Source organism: Dromaius novaehollandiae, chromosome 10 (assembly GCF_036370855.1).
Source record: "Dromaius novaehollandiae isolate bDroNov1 chromosome 10, bDroNov1.hap1, whole genome shotgun sequence".
Taxonomy (NCBI): Eukaryota; Metazoa; Chordata; class Aves; order Casuariiformes; family Dromaiidae; genus Dromaius; species Dromaius novaehollandiae.
In genome coordinates, this window is record NC_088107.1 from 12,760,332 (window position 1) to 12,780,739 (window position 20,408).

The window sequence follows — 20,408 nt, forward strand, 5'->3', positions numbered from 1 at the left end:
CCTTATCAGTAGCTCTGTTCAGCAGCAGAGAGCCGAAGTTCTGTTAAATCTTTGGCTTGTGACAATGTATTTTCCTACTGGTTTGAGGACCTAGGTGGACACTATTATGAAGTTGTGAACAAATTAAGTACTTCTTTTAACACATAAACATATTCTTTAAAATGACACACCAGAAGTTGATGATGTGCTACATATTTCACTAGATTAATTAACAGACAGCTCACATATCATGTAACATTACTTCATATTGTGTAATCCACATTTCTGTATTTCATGCAAGATGCAAAATAATACATCATAAAATGTCCTAGAAGATATGAGAAAATCTTCCAGCTAACCTGTTGCACAAACTGGATATTTTCCAGGAGCTCATCCAGAAAATTAAAGCAGTTGAAACAGAAAACGCTGAATCCAAAAGAATGTTTGAGTAAATAGTAAATCAGAATTTCTTTCATAACTCATTTTTGTTTACTTGTAAATCCTATTTTCATGCTGTAAACATAATCAGTAAATTTCTAACATCAATTTTTGCAGTGCTTTGGTTTAAAAACATTTAACTTCTATGGTCACTAAAAAAAAGTTTAGATTTTGCTATGCGCATTGATGAGAGCAAAGGAACAGAACTGTGTACTGTGGTACTGCACAAGCTGGATTTCTTAATAGCAGGGACATATTCACTGCCACCTTTATCCCTGTCTCTTTTCTTTTTTTGAACAAACTTTCATTTACCACTGCAAAAGAAATACAAAATCCTTCGCACAATGCTACATTGTCTCTTTAACAAGCATAGCCGTACCAAATATCTGTTTTACAAAATGCTTATGTGGCAGACAAACATGGAAAACTTTGAAAATCAAATTCCTATTTATCCACAGACTGTCTGCAGCAGGATAGTCAACACTTCAGATTTATCTGGACTCCTCATTTCTACTTCTGTGGTACAAACTACAAATTAGTAATACTCTGTATGCAAAATCAAAATTCTATTGATTTCTTCATACAAGCCACAAAATAATGGTATAAGGTTTGGGTTGCTAATGTCTTGGGCCTTGTTCAGACACAATGAAGAGCCATACTCTGAATGCCATTGCTTATTTCTTGGGCTATTGTCATTGTATTTCAGTGCATATCTGTATTTTACCTATATTTTATGTGACTGCTGAAAGTATACACATTGAAATGTTAATCAGTGACACTAGAATGGGTAAGATGAAATGACTGTTTTGCAGATTATAAAATCTATCCATCTCCTTGATGATAAAAATCAGCCAAAATAAAATGTTTGGAATGCTGTTACTGTGTTGAGGGCGCACAAATACAGCATTTCCTGTACTAGCTTAAATACTTCTATGTTAATTTAGAAGGTTAATGTCTGTTCATACATGTAACACAAAGAACTACAATAAATAGAGATTTAAGCTACTTATATTTTAAATGTGCTATCATTAGATTAGAGCTGGTAAGAAGAGGTTTATACTAGAAAACCTTACACAGCACATTTTCCCCCCTCCGATGTATCGTACTGGCGGTACCCGGCGTGTTACGTGTTTACCTTTGGGCAGGCTGGTTCGGCAGCCGCTGTGTGTGGGTGGCCAGCTGCTCGCTTATCAGACTGTGCAGCTAAACTTTTGGAACATCAGGTCTGTAGCACAAGACCATTCAGAATACCTGGCTGAAACGAAAAAAAAACCCCAAAACACAAAACAAAGAACCCTGTCAAATTATCTATAAGTAAGGAGCAGCTGAATGTGTAAATATAATTTACTTTAAATCTAAGATGCTTGCTTTTTTGCTCTTGTATTTTCTGTATATGTTGAAACGCGATAATCCTACTATTAACTGGGGGGGGGGGAGGGGGGAGCGACACAACCCTGGAATTATGGAGGCATTATAGGTTTCTGTTTCCAGTATGGTAGTTTGCTCTCCTGCAGAATTTCCAAAATCAGCCTTAGGACAGCATGTCATGGACCGAAAAAAAAAGACTGCGAGATTTTGTTTGTTTGCTTGATAAGGATGAGACAAGCATTTGTTTTGGAGCTGGCTGTACAGAATTAGTAATAATAACTTCATGAGAGAGCTACAAATCTGTTATTTATTAAGGTTGGATTATGGCTTGAGAGTTTCCTTTTTCTTGTAAGGAATGATCTGAAGTCCAGTGAGCTTGAGAAGAGATTTTCATTGACATCAGTAAGCTTTGGGCTAGAAGATGTTGTTAGGAACAGACAATTTATTGTATACATTATCATTAGGAATTTGCACAATTTTGAAAGCAGAAAAGCAGTTCTTGCTGAGCCCTGGAAGTGAATTCATGGAGGTTTCTTGTAGCCCGGCTCTGCAGCAGGTATTTTAGTTTGACGTGGATCTCCTTTGTGTGGATCTTGTCATTGCACTGAATCTCTGTTAACGGTTTGGTTTGTATGGTTCTGTATAGTGTTAATTCTGGAAGTATCCATATCTAGTATTTTATGTTTTCCACCGATGAAAATTGATCCAGGTTATTTTTGTGTCTGAGTTTCCCTAGCACTTACTCTCGAGCATGTAACTCCCACTTTGTGGAGTTAATCTTCCATTTTGCTGAAAATCAGCTGACAGGAGCTGAAAAAAATAACGGCAATTCAATTCTGTAGGACACAAAGCAGCGACCGTTCACAGACTATTCACCGTGCCTCTTCTGCCTGAAAACCAGCTTGTGAAAGTCTCAGAATTAGCCTCGCGCTCCTGACACCCGCCAATCTATGAAATCCAAGGTTATGCTGCTTCGAACCTTGGAATAAAGTGATATTGGACCTCTACACTGGGCAGAAATATAGATGTGTATTTAGACTATGAAAGCTATAGGTCGGCAGGGCTTCTGCCTCAGCGGCCCCCCCCGCCGTGCCCGGGGCCGAGCGGGCACCGGGCAGCGCGTTCGCGGCGCCCGGCAGCCCCCGAGGTGCAGCCGACACCGGGGCCGTTTGTCCTTACAAGGGAAACGCGGTGTTACGGTTCTGAGCCGCGGAGGAGATGCGAAGCGCTGCACCTCGGGGCTACGCGTCTGCAGCGGGAGGCGGAGGAGCCGCTGCCGGCCTCTCCTCGCCTCGCCTCGCCGCCCGGGAGGCCGCAGCCCCCCGCCGCGGGCGCCCTGGCCGGGCCCGGGTCTGGGTCTGGGTCCGGGTGCGGGTCCGGGTCTGGCTCTGGGTCCGGGCGCTGCCGGCCGGGGCCCGGCGGGGCGGGCGCGCAGGTGGCCGCGGTGCGCGGAGCGGGGCGGGCGCCCCCGGGGCGGCGTGTCGCGGTGGGGGGACGCTTTTATCGGCCTCCCTCTCGCGAGAGAGCGCGGCGCGGCGATACTTGAGGAGGAGGGAGGGGGGGAGAGGAGGGGAAAAAGGAGGCGGAGGGAGGAGGGAGGGGGCAGCTGGAGCCGCAGCTGGAGCAGCGGTGGGTGCAGCGGCCGCAGCTGGAACAGCAGCGGGAACGGCAGCCGGCGGCGGCGGCGGCAGCGGCAGCGGCTCCGGCGGGTGCGCCCGGCGCAGCGGGCTCCGCGCGGGCGGGCGGGCGGGCGGGCGGGCGGCGGGCGGGGGGTCCCTGCCCGCGGCTCGGCCCCGGGCGGGCTGCGCGCCCCCGGCCTGGCACCGCGCCGCCGCAGCCCGCGGCGGTGCCCGGCTCGCGGAGCCGCGGCCGGGGCGGGCGGGGGCTGCGGGCGGGGAGGCAGCGCCGCGTCCCGCGGGGCGGGCTGGCGCCGGGCGGCGATGCCCGCGGCCCCGCAGCGCCTAACGGTCGCCTCCCTCTCCCCTCGCAGCGCGCTGAGGAGGCTCCGCTGAGGCGGGCGGCGGGGACCGGCGGACGTCGGCGGCGCAGAGGAGGCGGCGGCGGAGGAGGCGGCGGCCGCTCGCAGCGCGGGGGCTCGGCGGCGCGATGTGGCGGGGGCGGCTGCTGGGGATCGCCCTGGGAGTCGCCGTGCTCTGGGCGTCGCAGGCGGGCGCCGCCGCCGCCGCCGGGCACTCGGAGGCGGCCAGCGCCAAGGAGAGCCGCGCCAGCCGCGCCAAGCGGCGAGGGCAGGGCGGCGCCGGGCACGACGCGCTCAAAGGGTAGGTGCGGCGCGGCGCGGGGCGCGATACCTGCGCGGCGGTGGCGGGCGGCGGGCGGCGGGCGGCGGGCGGCGGGGGAGGCTGCGGCGGGGCCCCGCGCGCGCCCTTCCCGCCGCCTCGGGCCCGGCGGCCGCCTCCGGAGCGCCCGCGCGCGCGGCCAGCGGCGCGGCCCGTTGGGGCTCCCCCCCCCCCCCCCCCCCGGGGAGCCTCCGTCAGGTGAGGGGCCCGAAAAAACCCCTCGTGGGTCGCGTTTCCAGCGCGAAAATTCCCGGTAAGTGAGGTGGGGAGTGCTGTGCGGGCGCGCAGTTGACACAGCAGCTTATCCGAACGGTAAAAAAACAAACAAACAAACAAAAAACAAAAAAACCCCGCAGTGTTGGAGGGAGAAGGCGGTTCGCGCCCTTAGGTGTTCACACGCACCTTTTCCGCCCGCAGCCAGGTGCTTAGCGCAGCAGGCAGAGGGCAAAAGGGGCAGAAGTGCTGCGGAGGTGACTGTGCTTCAGGGAGGGATGCAGGATGCTTTCCCTCTTTTCCTGATGTCCCCCAAAAGCAGTTTTACAGCTTTATTTTCAGAGGACTTGAACATGTTTTACTTCCCTGCTGACTTCCTCATATTTGCATCGTGCTCATTATTTATATGCAAACATGCAATCTTGCCTTTTTTTATACTTGCCCCATTGGAAAAGGTCCTTAGTTTATATTTCAGGTCCCCATCCTGCAAAAGTGTGTGCAAGCGATTGGTATTTTTCTTTCAAGGATCTGAATTTGTAGGGTCAGACTCTCTTATTTCATTTCCACATACCTGGTCGCCAGAGAAATAGTTGGACGAAGTAGGTTCTTCCTGTGACACAGCCGTCCTTGGCGGCGAGGTATGCGTAGCAGGGCTTGCAGGGCTAATTGTGCATAATAGGAGTTTTGAAAGGATTACAAGGAAAAATATTTCTCAGAAAGAGTATTGTTCAGAAGGTTTTAATAGCTTTTTTCTTCTTAGAGCTCTCATTTAAGTATCAAGTTGGCAAACACCATTTTCTGGTCGGTGGGACCCAGTGTGCTGTCTCGCACACGTGCGCTGGCTCCGTTGGCTTGGTGCGAGTTGCAGGCATGTATCAGAGGATGAAATTTGCTTTATTGAACAAAACTCTTGCTCTAAAGCTGTGCTGTTTAGACAGTAATAATAGTGCATCAGGACAAGATAATTCAAGTGTTAATTATTTCTGAAACCTACAATGTGTTAGGGTAAACATTTAATCTTATGAATTGATTCATGTATTTAATTGAAACCTTCCATTTCTTATGTTCTTTGCAGTGATTCTTCCTTTTATTGTGAATATCTGTGAGTTATGTATCTGTTTAGCAATCTGAGAATCTAGAGTTAATAGCAATACCAATTTTAGGTATTTTATAGCTCGGTCAGTTATTTGGAATATTGCAGTCCTGAATGAGTGCCCCGGGGAAGCAGGTTCTTAGCAAGACGACAGCAGTTTGTCGAGGGATCTGAGGTACAGTAAAAGACAGAGCAAATCATTAGTGTGGTTGATCGTTAGACTTTTTTTTGCAACTCTCATTTGAGGCTGAGTAGCGTGCCCACGTTGCTTGAGGAGATGGAAGTCCTTTTGTTAACACATCGTCATCTTTGCTATTGTCGGGAGAACCCTGCTGGACGTGTCTAATTGAGAAATTGCAAGCACTTCCTTAGGTGTGGTAGTATGCTGTACAAAATGAATAAAAAGAATTGTCATTTTAACAGACAAGGTTGGAAGTAATTCTTCGGAAATCCAGATGGAAAACATATTTTGAATGTACAGGAATTGTATATACATTAGACAAGGAGAATTCAGTGTTATTAAATGGACTAAAGCACTAAAAATATGATTTTACAAGAAGACATACTACTTTCCTGACTTGTTCATCAGTACAGATATATTTGGGAATCTGAGAGTTCTAATACAAATCATAATAGATGCTGGGAAACTTTTTTTTCATGTTATTGTAGTTGACTGAGAGCAACACTGTTGTAAGAGTCTGAGGAAACACTTTTAGAGAAATCCTTTAAATTTAGAATTTGCATTTTATTATATGAATATTGAAATTCTTTTAGCATTTTAAAAATATTGAGGCGAGTCTCTGTGCAAATACTGGTCTTATATGTAAAAATGAGGAAGTCTAGGACTTGCTGTTTCATTTCTGGTGATTTTTCACACTTGCATGTTTTACTGCAAGTTGTTTGTTGCAAGAGTTGTTTGCTTTCTTCCTTATGACCTTTGCCTCGTTGGTTGCGCTAGTGAGTTGTCTGAACACACGGTATGGTTCTAGAGGTATATTTTAACTTTAATTATTACAAATTGTGTGGAAAAGCCTCTTATGTATTCATTGTAAGACGTTAAGCTTGCTGCTCATGTAGTTAGAATTGATCCAACTATGAAGGCATTAGCAATTAAGTCCTTGTAATGCCACAGGTGTTTGAATGAGATTGTCTAAGCCAACGTGTGTTTGTGCGCTGGTGCCTGTTGCCTCTAACTGATCAGAAAACAACCAGGATAAAGGTGGCAGTTATTTCAGAATACAGCTAGATTTTTCAGTGTCATATCCAGCATTCATACCGTGAAATAGGAAATGGAAATGTCTGTGAAATCTGTTGTGACTCAGTAAGTGAAAATAATGAGCATGTCATATAGACACTTAACCCCTAGACCCCAAGGACTTCAGGAGAAATGTTAATGTGTTGAATTACAAGGCATCGAGCCTTTATCCTGCTACTTCTTAAACATCTAAGAACGTAGCATGAAGTTTTGAAGAAAGAAAACCTACAAAACTGGGCCATGAATGGGAAGTTCTCTCTAGACAATATAAGCTTTAAGTGAAACGTATAAATGTTCGAACCATTTGCATATAAAATAAAAAATAATTTACTGGTGATTTGATCAGTACTTTACTGAATACAAGCAGTGTTATGATTAAGGATTTTATCATAAATTAGGATTTCCCGTTTTCCAGTGATGATAAGACATAGACCTGAAACTTTAATGAGGATGAATCAGTTCTTGAATAACATTTTAAGCAGTGCTTATCAGCTTCTTCTCGGTATAAAGGACGTAGGAGGCAACTATTTGCCTAGGAAATAGCTCAGCTGAGGTTTTAAAAGAACTAAGATTTCTTAGAGAGACCTGAATTGTGATGCAATAACTCTAATTAAGACGCTAATTAAATGCATTTGGCAAGAATGGTTTAATGTATTTCTTGTTATTAAGTTGAAATGATAGTGGATACTGCAGAACAGAATAGTTGGCTCCAATATGATTCACAAATCTCTTGGATTAAAACTACTCAGCAGTGGATTGGGTTTCTTAGGTCGATTCCTGTTGGTTGTACTCCCCAAACAAAGTCCCTAGGTATACTGAAACGCTTGCTTGTGCAAACTGTGTTGGCTTTGACCCTTTTTACGCATCACTGCTCCCTGCAATAAAATAAATCTTATAAATCTATAACATAATTCCAGTATTCAAATATATAATTAAGGCTTCTGGTTTTCGTTTTAAACCAATATTTACCACTAAAAGCCTGCTGAAGAAAAGCAGACTTACCGTACCGGTAAATATTGGTTTGTACTGAAAAACCTCAAACATTTCTCTTACCACTTTTGGCCCACACACCTCTGGCTGCTGCTGCTGCCACACCTTGTCAGCGACACGCTGTGGACAGGGGAGGCTTGAATGCTGAGGGCTAGTAAATTGGGGAGAAAAGAGAGAACTAAAAGTGCAGTCGAACAGAGCTGTTTGGATTGCTACCTGCCAGTATCCTGTGTATCCATCCCCTGAATTTTCAGATATAAAAGCAGCATCATCAGCTTTAAATACAGGACAGTTTTAAAAATATGCAGTATAGTAGCTGATGTACTAGACTATCACCTGTTTCTAGGCAGAATGGAAAGCATCTTCCCAGGCCTCTGCACCTTACACTGTAAAGCCAGTACACATAGTGAAGAATTTTTATGCTGGTGCATCCGAATGCAAAAACCTGAGGTCTTTGGCAGCTAAGATTCTGCACCTGAGTTTATCTGCCAATGGCTGTGACTTTTTTTTTTGTTATTACATTATTGTGTACATAAATGGAAATCTAATTCAAGAGTGAAGTGAGTTTAGAGATCTTGGCACCATGGCTCATATACTTGTTTCCTTTCTTCCAGTTTGATGTGATTTGGTGCAGGTGTGAATGTCTCTGGGGAGCAGGTTGCATGTATGGATTAGGCCCGGGGCAAGCATACCCAACCAAGCAAGAAGCAGGCACAGATTTTGCTCTATGGCTGGCAATAACTTTTATTAACACTTCCTCGAAGGCTAATATTTAAAGAGGGAATAACATGTCGTTTTTAGTTACGATCATATGGATGTCTTTGTCTGACTGCCACAATATATTTTAGTTAGATTTTTGAATATATTATCTTACCCCAAATATTTAAATTTTAAAATACATTTAATGAATGCTATCTGATAGTACTCTGCGCTGGATTTCTGTATCCAGAGCCAGTAGCCGTGCAGGAGCTCCAGTGTTAGCATTCTTGTTATGGTTCCATGTTGTTCTTGAGCCTGGAGTAAAACAGTAAAAAGTACATAATCTTCAGGCCTATGTGCTCTCCACTTAGATTTCCAAGTCCTGTCATACGGACGCCTCCTCTTTAAAAGGCATGGCCTTAATCCAAATTCTGTTTTATAATTTATGGGAATAGACTCCTAGGCCTGCGTAGATCGTAGTGCAGAGTTAGGATTCAATTAATTTCAGGCCCACCAGTGAAAAGCCATTTTATGGTTAAACCTTCTGCTCAGGCTTCATTCGCTAATAAGTGACTTAGACACATATGATTCTGTCACCAGATAATACTTTGGAGTTACTCAGTGCTTTTTCCCATTTTATGGTTGTAAGTCACAAATAAAGCAAAGGCTGCAGTGAGCAGTATAGTAGTGTGCTTGAGATACCGTACGAAACATGATTGTGTTGGAAATACTGTAAAAGTGGCTCAGGGCAGTCAGATGAAGCGGATTCCTGTCTTGATCAGCGGGCACCACTTTGCCAAGAGGACGCGCTGAACATGAGGAGGGCAGGGCTCGACGTAGTTCTTCTCTTTTTTTCTCCTTTTTTTTTCTTTTTTTTCTCCTTCCCAGCTCTTAGCTGTATCAGGCTGCCCCGATAGCTGACCTAGATGCTGCAGGGTGGGTCAGCGCTGGCCTGTGATCGGGCCGTACTTCATGTCTAGAGCGAGAAGCGAATTTCATGGTGGGTTTGCCACTTTGTGCCCCATCGTAGGAAGGTAGGTTGCCCGTCCTGGACGGGTCCTGTGTAAGGTGGATTGTGGCTCTGATTAATTCACTGGCAGGTTAGAAACAGATTTATGCTACACTTACTGCTCACGAGAAGAGGCGTTGCAGATTGTGCTCTGTGCATGTGTTCCAGGTGACGTTTTCCTTGTGGAGGTGTGGTGGAGTTGTCTGATCTTTGTGCGGCGTGGAGACTTTCTGGTCGCAGCCGGTGGGTCGTCAGCTGGGCTTCCCTGAGGGGACAAGTAGCATTCGGTCTTCCGAGACGGCAGGCGCAAAGGGCCGGGGGGGCACAGCACCCGCAGAGCGTGGGTCTGTGCAGCAGCGTGCACGCCGGGCGTTTGCAGGGCGCAGTCTGATGTGGGTATGTTTGCCGCGTTAATTGGAGAGGCTGCGCTACGAGCAGCTTCACGCAGCAGTGTCAGCAAGTTTGGGGCTGTGTTTGGGTTTGAGGCTGCGGAAGGTGAAGCAGGTATCAGGCTGCTCTGTTTCTTTGGGAGTAGTGGGAGGACCACTGGGTTAGGTCTTGGCAGGGACTGTCTACCTGCCTGCTTCCTTTATCGTGATTCTTAGTGAATAAAATCACAGCTTCTGTTTTCCCGTGTGCTCATTTTTTTTCTTTCCTGCAGTGTGTCATTCAGCAGTGATGCTCACTTAGCACAACCTTATTCATGTCATTCATCTTCCCTCCTGCAAACTTGAGTGTTTTCTGTACAGAGTTTAGCACAAATGTTCATGAGGGTCTCTTTAAATACATTCATGGATTCATCAGCCTCTGGTTGTTAGAACAGTGTTATCCAAAACAGGACCCAAACTGTCTAGCTACCTGGACCACCAGAAGAACTTCCCCTTGATAGAAGTATAGCAGACATTGGCTAATAGGAGGTCATCTCTACTTGAACAAAGCATTAGGAGCTAGAGACTTCAAATGTCTGCTCATGAAAATAGTCAGGAATTAATCATTAGCTTTTTCGCTCTGCAGTGAAGATCACCTTCTGTCTTTTTTCTTTTCTTCCTTATCTCCCTGCTTGAACCCCAGAGATCAAGAGGATGTAGGTACATATCTGTCACTTTGGTCTTACTGCCCAGATATTTCTTTTTAGAGTGGAACTATTGTGGCCTGGAGCTGGAAAGAATATTTGTAGCTAGATTTTGTACTGTGGACATCTCCTTTGATTGTTTTCTCATCAATTCTCAGTTTGCAGCCTCAGTTTTAGTTTTTTTTCAGGGCGTCAGACCTACAGAATAGCCTCATTATTGCCAAGGTTGGTGCATAGACAGAGAAGTGAGAACAATCACTGCCTTTTTTGTGACAGTTCAGTAAAGTTGGGCTCTTCTCTGGAAGGTACGTTGGAAAGTAAAATGTAGCTGGTTAAATTAAAACCTGTGCTTTCTGGTTTTGCTTACATATCTCCACTGAAGTATGAAGGACTTATAGCTTTTATCTGGAAGAATACTTTGAATGTTGACTTGCTGGAGAATCTGTTGTTTTCCTTTCTACTTCTCATTTTACGAAATGATTCATGACCATTAAAGCCTCAGAAATACCAAGTGGAAGCCACAGTTCTTTTGTCTACAGTCTTAATCATTTTCATCCTCTTTTTCAATCTTCCCTCTCTCGTGTTTTGCTGGAGGACATCAGAATATCCAGTAATGTTCAGCTGAGGTTTCAAATGAAAATTTGTTTCCTTTCAGGAACATTCTTTTTTCTATCTCTTTTCTTTTTCTTTGTTTTTCCCTCTGATATTTCATCTTTTTCTCTTCCCTCTGTTGTGGGCAGGGTGAGTCAAAGCCGTGGGATTAGTACCAACAGCTCGTTCTCTTGTGCTGTAGCAGACATGCAGTTAACCTACTTTTTAAAAAACATAGTATTGATCTCCCAGTAAGGAAGGGTTTGGAGGAAGATATGGTGTGCTCTGGGGGGAGGAAGAAGGAGGGCTCTATCTTACCTGAAATAAAACTTCCAGTAGCCTAAGGGGGAACATTTTAAAGCACAAGTTAGAGACGTTGCTCAGCACCTGAGGATATTCACTGGCAGTGTTACACGCCATCATGTTTGTGAGACTCTCTCCCAGAGTGCTTGGACTTGCTCCTGGTTAACTGGTTTTTGAGCTCGTATTTCTTGTCCCTCTGAGCTGGTTTCCGAGTAGTGACTGTCACAAAGTCAGCAGCGTGTAAAGGAGATGTGCACACGCAAGCACGTGTTCTCGGGTGGTCAAACCCCGTCGGCCTCCGCTCCCGCACCGTGGCCAGCCTTCTGCGGTCTGCTCTGCCTCCCGCTCCTGGGAGCATCTACCCCGTCTCCAGCTGGAAATTTGGGACGTTTTTTCTTGGGCTCTGAGTTTCTTTGAGCTCTGAGGGGTCAGAGAGGGTTGTCCATCTCTCTGGGCACCCTCTTCGCGGCCGTGTCAGCCCGCAGCGTTGGACGGGGCAGGGTGGCCAGGCTGCGCGGGGCGGTTGGAAGCCTTCGGGCAGCAGTGACAAGCCTCGGGGCTCGGCTGGGCGCCGGGCCCGCATCCTGCCCCGTGCTGCAGCCCCGTCGGTGTGGCCCGGCCAGGCAGAGCGCCTGAGCTGCTGGTGCGTTTTCTCGTGGGAGGTTGTTAGAGGTCTGCCCATGCCGATGGCCGTTAGCAGTGATATGGTGATGCTGGCAGTACTGCAGGAATTGTGTCCTGGTCTCTCCCTGTCCCCCCTGCTTGGAAGTGAAATCTGGAGAGGTCAAGGTTGTCCTGTGCTCACTGCTGTTTCCCATCGGGTGTGAGGCATGCTTAGGGCTACTAGGGTAGAAAGGTTACAGGCTTGGTTTGGTGTCCCCTGAGCGCGCCCTTTTTTTGAAGGAAGTACCTGCCGGTTGCTTTCTGTTCCCGGGCCATGCTTGGCCGGCCCAGCAAGCAGTTTGTGCCTTTGTGTGGTGGCATGCTGGTGCTTTTTGTGTCTTACACAGCCGTGCGACTTGGGTGTCAAACTGGACCCAGTGACATCCTCATGTGGAGCAGTGTGGGAATACGTGCCAGAAATGTGTCCGTCTTTGGCTCTGAAGGAGAGCAGCGCCTGGCTGGCAGGTTAAATGAGTCTGTCGCTGCACAAGAGACAGCAGATTGTCAGAACCAGTGCGGAAAAGCCTGCTTAATGTCAAGTACTGTTGTCCGATTGCCGTATTTAGCTGTCACAGTATGATGGGAGTTAGGGTTAGAAAAGCGTTCAGTGTTGCTGCAGGAAACTTGCTTGTCGTTTTGAACTCTTGACTTGCACATAGGCCTCGCGGCTGCGGAGCCAAAGACACCCGTAGAGCTGCTCAGCATGTTATTTTTTTAGTTGAACTGAGCCAGGATTCTGGGACAGCGGTACTCTTACTGTCAGAGTGAGAAATAGTTATCATATTAGGCTCTCTGCGTGGCAGAGACATCCAGGCTGACTTACTGCATGGTAAAAATCTGTATGCCAGAAACAACCCTTTGCACGTAAAACACATATTTTGCATAAAAATATGGATTGAGATTTTGAAGGTGTGACGTGCATATCCATGCTAGGATAAGGGAAGCTAAACTCTTTGTTTGTTCTCAAAGTCTAGCATTGTTTCACAGATTTTCCTTTTTATACTATTGAAATAGCTTTCCAGACCCCACCTAAGGATCTTCACTGAATGCTGAAAAGGGCATGCAGTGATTAAAACCAGCATGCTTTTCTAATACTTAGCTAAGCAATCCTTACGTAATAAGCTGCTGGTTGCTGCGTCCCGTTTGCTGGACCGTCCCGTGCCGTGCTGTGCCGTCCCAGCGCTGCTTTGCTGCTCGCTGTAGGTGGAAGGTGCCCGCCGTGCAGAGGGAGGTGCTTTCAGTATTGCCTGAGGGATGCACCGGGCGCCTTGCTTCTCATCCCCGCCACTTAGGTGGGAAGGGACCTCTGAAGGCCGCGTGGTCCAGCCCCTGCTCAGAGCAGGGTGAACTTCGGCCAGGTTGCTCACAGCCCAGTCCAGTGGAGCTTTGCCTGTTTGTAAGGATGGAGATTCTCGAATCTGTGGGAGAGCTGAGTGAAGCTCTGGGGAGGTCAGCAGAGCTGTGCCACCTCTTGGAGGGGAACTGGCTCTGAGATGCTGAGGAGTTTAAAAATGTACATAAAGTTGTTTTATGGCAAAGATTTGATTGTGTGTCTCTGGAAAACAGCTAGTAAAAGCTATTGTTACATTCTGGAACCGTAGCTAGGATTTCTTCGTACATTGGGTATATTCAGACTTGCAAAATCACATTTTAAAGACCAGCCTACTGTTTTTTTAGGTACAGTTTGTCATTCTTTTTAATACTCAGTGTATGGACACACCACTTAAATTTTGTGTGGAAAGGATCAGCAAATAATTTTGGGCGCAGTTTTAGCAGGTACCAGCTTTATCCACATAAGAAGAGAAACAGACAAAGGTTCCTCTAAAAAATAACAGTTGGCTGATGGTATTATTTTAACTTTTATCTCTTTTGCCAGAAAACTGCGTCTCTACATTACGTTAAACCTATGCCAGCTGCTGCAGCCAAGGAGTTAATAGGAGTTCATTAAACATTTTCTTGCAAGGAAGAGTCCACGTGTGCTTTCAGAGGGAGAGAAGTGAGCTGAGGGAATGGTTAGAAATGTTCCCTCTTGCCTTGCATCTCAGCTCAGCATTATCGGAGGATCAGCTGTCTCTCTTGCGCTCTCAGCCGGTCTCTGCCCACTCTGTCTAGTCTCTCCGTCTAATTTATTCAAGACCCACGCTTTGGGCTGGATTCAGCCCGGGTTACGCCAGCATTGGCCAGTGCATGGCAGTGCTGCTGACAGAATTTCCGCCCGAAGCTTAGCTCACAGAGATGCCAGAAACTCTTCCTCTCGTGGGAGCAGCGGATGGGCAACGCTTTCTTCAGGAGAGGGCTGTGATTTCCTCAAGGGGTCACAGGCAGGGCAGAGCAGGGATGTGCTGAATTAGCATGTCCCCTGGTACGGGGCTCCTGTGGAGCTCTGGCTGTGCTCCAAAACTACCTTTCTCTGCCAGAGCTCCTGGAGAGGACGGCAACAGCGCTGGAAATGCCACCGGCCTGTGCTGGGATCGGCTGCTGCTCCCCACGACCTCCTTGGACGGTGCTTTTGAACACTTCCCTCTCTTCCCTAGCTACCCGATGGTGTGACTGCCTGGTTGTATCTGATAGGGAGGCACTGCTGACCTTACCGTGTGCTATCATTTTGCGTTTGTATCTTGTCCTAAATTAGCAGCCAGTTGCTCTCTAATCATGTGCTGTTTGGCCAAGTCAGGGAGCTGCTCATCCTCATGGCGACGGAGGAGCAGGAGCAGGAATAGCCAGGGCAGAGAGGGCCTGGCTGTGTGTTTCCGTGAGAGCAGGGCTGTGTTGTCCAGCGGAGAAAAGGGACAGCTGGAAAGTGTGCGCTAGGGCAGGGCGCTTCCTTGGTGGTAGGATTGGGCACGTCTATCGGAACAAGCTGGTGCAGGGGCAGTACTGAAACATTAATGTAGGTTTTTTTATCTTATCGTGGGCCTTGTGGTATGATACACAGAGATAATCCATTAGAGATTGCAGTGGCGTAATGGGTATGTCTTGGGGACCCTTGGCAAAACACATCAGGTTGGTACTTCTCTGTTAGGTCTGTTAATGTTTTGGCTGAGGAGCTATATCCTGCACCTCAGTCCTGCGCGGGCTGGATCCTTGTGCCTGCACTGGATCAAAAAGCTTGGGTCGTGCAGAGGTGGAAAGCAAAGAGGAATCTTTACTCCGTGATGGGAGCGGAGGTTCCTCGCCGTTGCACCTGAAGAGGAGTGTCTTCTGTTTCCATGCGTGCAGATGCTGAACCTGTTGTTCTCAGGCATTAATGATGGGGGCTTCAGGATGAACTTTCCTCTCTGTGCTATTCTAATAATTTTCTAGTTGGTGACTAACATCTTTTGATAATTATTCAACTGATTTAGCTATGGAATTTGTACTTGCACGTCATTAATTGAAGACATAATTTCTTGTTTATTTTGGACATCTTTGAAACTCTGGGCATCTGTTGTAGCTTCTCTCAGCACCATACCATTACGGAAATCCTTTATAGTTTACAAGTGCGTAAGTGACTCTAAAATAAATTGGCAGCCTTCTCTCTCATTCCCCCCGCAAATTGGAAACATGGGTTACCGATCTGTGAAAATACGTGGACTGTCTTTTTTTGATGTGATCACTCGGGTCTTCTCACTCTGTGAATAGTCACAGAGAATTTGGCTGGAGGAAGGTGCAAGTCTGAAGCTTTCCGTACCAGGTGCAACACTCCAGATCTGTGCTTGGTAACATATGCAATGTGCACACTGTATTATCTTATGTGGAGACTCTTACTGTGTGATAGGTACTCTGCAGATAGAGGCAGATGAAGTCAGTGCACTGAGAAGCCCAGACTCTCGAAGACAGACTGTAGGTAAAGGATGCAGGGTGAGGTACATCAAGCAGTGAACTAATTTCATATAAACATTGCTTTTTCTGCTTTTCAAAGATCATTGATGGTTTCTGGTGTGTTTAATTTGAATTAAGCTGCTGGCCTGGTTCTGATGGCCCCACCTGTGTTTGAGGTGACCTCTCCCCCATCTTTTTTTGGAGTGAAGGAAGGTGCTGTGGGCCCCGTGTGTGGCTTGGGCTCTGTACATGCATTTTTGCCTGTTTTACCATTACAAACTATGTTTTCTAATTTGACTCTGTAGTGCTGTTCAGGAAAACAGTTTTATAAGAATATAAAATGCTTCTTTAGTATTCATAGCCTATAATACCAGCAGGAAAACATGTTCTGTTAAACACAGCGGTGGCTAACTGTTTAAATTAAGTACCATGATACAGCCTTTGAAGGTTGACTGAAGGTTGTTATGACGTAAAAATAATTAGATGAAAATAATTATTTAGAGAAAGGTAATACTTCTGTAGGTAGAGGGATGGACTAAGTGAATTGTGATATCTACCCAGCTATGTTTTATGTGCTTCTCTGAGCAGAAACTCTGTGGTGTATTTTTGTTCTGGCTTTCTGTAACTGAGAACTGGTATATATATTTGCTTAAACCATTATTATTTCTTTTGCTTGATATTGTGAGATACTGTGTCGACTAACATCACTGGTACCATGAGTAGATTATTGTACTGTGTACGGTGTCTAATAGTAATGTGATCACAAGATAATGTTGCTTGAACATGATCTTTACTCCTTTAAATTTTTTTACCTTCAATAGCTTTCATGTTATGCTTTGGCATTTTTTGTTTCATCATTGTTGGTTGCTGCTTTTTGGGACATGTGGCCTGTAATTTAGCAGCCCTCAAAAATATCAACAGATTTAACCTTCTAACTCGATTTTTTTTAAACGTGTTTTACAAATAGACACAAACAGCTTCGTTCGGCAGGTAAAGGGCACACCTCTCCCTCCCAAGGACGCCTGCGGTAGAGTTCAGGATTTAATATAGGTTTCTTTTATGAAGCTAGACAGAAGCTTTCTGACGAAAAAGTGTTCCAGTGGAAAATGCACTTGTCAGGCTCAGACTGTTCCATGGAAGTGTAGTTTGACTCTTTTTTTTTTTTTTTTTTTTTATTTCTTTCTTTCTGGAAACTAAGCAGGCTGCCTCAGAGCTGGAGCTTCTTGGGTGTACGACTTAGCCTAACCGTGTGGTCAGCCTCCTGGCTCTCAGGGTCTCTGACTTCACGTTTGCTGGCGCATCTAGGTTTTCCAGGGCCCTGTTTTGGAAAAAGATTTTAAAAATTGGGTTTTCCCGTGGCATATAAGCTGCTCCTGACTCTTAACTTGGACCAGATGGTCCCCAAAACCATACATTGCTGAGCCTGAAATTTGACTGAGTATGTGATTATTTGTTGCTAGATTATTACCAACCTGAATCAGAAATAAGTAGTTTATGCCTGCAGTTGTAACAGTTAGCAACAAACCCATTCCGTCTGTCTTAGTAAGTTCGATTATTTCTTCTGACTGGAGAAGGTGAAAAGCAATCTCGCTTGTCTGCTTGCCAGTCTTACTTGGCAGTTGATAGTGGAGCAACATTTGGCATTGATGAACGGGGAACTCTAGGAAAGTTGCATGGTTATAGCCCTGCGGGGAAGGAGCTGACATTACTAAAACTGAATGCGCTGGAATTGTATGAATAAGAGGACTTTGAGTCTGTTACACCAGCTGCAGGAAGGGGAAAGGGCTCTGCAGCAGGTCCAATTGTGTAGCTCGCATTTATCTCAGTTACTGCTTTGTCATTATCCAAAACCAGTGGAAGATAACGGCGATGTTTGCTTTGACTTAAGTAGTTTCTGGCCAAGCACTTAATGAAAAGACTAGGTGTCACCGAAGTTGGTGTAATTGTAATACTTGAAATTGTATTAACAATGCAAATCCCTAAATAAATACAGTATAAAAATCTTGTTACTCAGAAAATGTGCACATATAAATGTTTGTATATATCAAGATTGTTTGTCTTAAGTTGCCTCGCCATATGAGGTAACTATTGTTTACTTAGACATTGCAATACTAGGGATGAAGAACTTTCTGAAAGACCAAGGACAAAATAATAATAAAACCTCCTTCCTAAAACAATAAACAATTTAAATCTCTCTCTAGTCTGTATACAATATTTTAATAAAGCTGTTTCTAGGAAGTACAAGTTTATGGCAAGCTTTAGTTACATTAATCTATTGAGTAATGGCTTGTAATATTAATACATGTCAGATTTTTCTCTGATAAGATTATGAAACATACTACAAAAGGAGGCACATTTTCTCAAATTTGAAGCTATGTCTTGCTAGTTTTACTTCTATGGATAGATGCATTAAACAAATGCAACAGCGTAGATTAAAAAAAGACTTAACATCAGTGAGGGACATTGAACAGTTTTAGCTTTTGTATTTTCACCGATGAAATCATGGCATGAATAGTGTCACGTCCTGTAAGACTTCATTGTAAACCCTAATGGTACAATTATCAGAAAGAGTAAATATGGGTGAGAGGTATGAATTAGGAAGAAAAATTCGTATGGATCTGTATTAAAGAAGCGTTGGAAATTCTCGTTGCAGTAGACCCTGCATTCTTTTCATAGGACCCTGTCTCTCTAAACACATCCACATTCTAGATTTTTTTGACAGTAGGTCATTTTTGTTAATGAAACATTTGCATTTTTTGGCCCTTTTATTTGGCTAATGTCATGGTTGGCATGTTTCACTCATATGTACGTACATGGTTTTGCTCATGGACAAAACAGGGAATAGTAATAGCGCTTCAGAGTAGAATAAAGAACGGAAGAGAACATGAGACTTAGAAACTATCATTCGAGGACGCTCGGTTTCCTTGGTGTTCACTGATGATGATGATGATGGGTGTGATCCCTCATTTTGTATTTAAGTGGGAGTTTTGCTAGCCTATGGAACAGAGCCTGAGCATGCCAAAACCCTGTTTTCTAATAGAGGGCAAGGTACGTTTCCCGATGTAGAATTGTATGAGATGAGTTTTGTCCTTTCTGTTTCTGTTGTTTAGATGTTACTGATATAATTTCATGTTTTATAAGGTAATCTCCAATTCGAAAGAGTGTATGTTCCCTAAATAAAAAATTACAAGATTCAGTTCTGCTAAAAACACACAACATTTTCATTTATTAAAATGTACTTTGCAGTGACTCTCTTTTTTATGTTTTGTGCCTCTGCTTTTAAAACATATTTTTGAGTAAAATAAGAATTCATTCTTTTTTTTTCTTTTTTTCCAGACCCAATGTGTGTGGATCGCGTTACAATGCTTACTGTTGCCCTGGATGGAAGACTTTACCTGGTGGAAACCAATGCATAGTCCGTAAGTTAATCCAGTTATATGTTATGACTGAGGTCTGTCTTTGCCCCTGTATGTCAGGGTATTTTTAGTTGTGTACCAGAACTGAAAATGTGTTTCTGTATGGTTTCAATAGCAGCTATTGCTGCTAAGAGCAGCTGCAGCATATCTTTACTATTTTACATATATTAAGCTAATATACGAAGTCTTGTGGGCTACAATATAGTGATGTGATACCAGTATTTGACAACGGATTAACTTCATGCATGCGTTCTGTTTAAATCTGTGGTATAGGGATCCAAGGGGTGTTTGGGTTCTCAGGAGTGAGCAGCTGTGGAGTACGTTCATCTAGTTAAGTGCATGGAAGGAGGCAATACCATCAGGCCAGCAAATACATTTGCTGTGCTTGTTTGGACCATATGCCTGAAATATGTATGTAGGGATATAAGTATTATGTATATATAGATCATATTGCTATATATGTGTTTTATGTGTAATGGTATATTGTACCAGAAGCAATTTTTAGAGGCACTTTTCCTGATGAATCCATCTCCAAAGACACTGAGGCAACATACTGTCAGATGGGAAATACTACACTGCTGTGTATGTCTGTGGTGCAGAAATAAAGGGAGCATGGTAATGTCATCCCAGTGCCTGCCTTCCTTCAAGAGTGCTTTGGCAAAATGGACCACAGTTTCCCATTTCCAAGGAAATCTGCCAATGTATCTAGCATTACCTCTGGCATGTTCCCAGGCTTTTAGTAAGACAGTGAAGGTCTAGAATTTAGTTATCCCCTATAGAGATACACATATGAAAAGAAGGAACTCTTCTGGAATCTGTAGTGTACAATTTAAAGAGTTTGTAGGTGTTTATTTCATGGTACTGAATGTATATTTTCTGTCAGGTGTTTTTTGTGTGTTTGGGGTTTTTAAACATATTTTGAGGCCATGTATGTTTTATTTATAGCAATCTGCAGACATTCCTGTGGGGATGGATTTTGCTCTAGACCAAACATGTGCACATGCCCAAATGGTCAGATAGCCCCCTCCTGTGGTTCAAAATCAAGTAAGTATTTCTTCTGTGTCTTTATATTGCTCTTTTGAGTCTGTGAAGCTAGCTAGGTATGTAGCTAGTTCAGCAGTCAATATGTAAGACAGACAACCTCTGAGTCACCAGACATACTTTACCACAGGAAAGAAAGCCTAGCCTCCTATGACGAAAACTGAAGAATTACTCAGAAAC

General features: G+C 44.8%; 1 protein-coding gene across 2 annotated transcripts in view; it reads left to right on the forward strand.

Moving 5' to 3' along the window:
- The first annotated feature begins 3,335 nt into the window (after positions 1-3,335).
- The window catches only part of FBN1 (fibrillin 1), a 163,756-nt gene continuing 146,683 nt past the window's right edge, over positions 3,336-20,408 (forward strand). The window contains exons 1-4 of one of the 2 annotated variants that reach the window (XM_064517333.1): positions 3,336-3,494; positions 3,776-4,064; positions 19,108-19,190; positions 20,133-20,231. In XM_064517333.1, coding sequence (XP_064373403.1) covers positions 3,892-4,064; positions 19,108-19,190; positions 20,133-20,231 — 355 coding nt within the window. In that variant the 5' untranslated portion in view covers positions 3,336-3,494; positions 3,776-3,891. The remainder of the gene's footprint in view (positions 3,495-3,775; positions 4,065-19,107; positions 19,191-20,132; positions 20,232-20,408) is intronic. The other variant, XM_064517334.1, reaches the window with a different exon arrangement.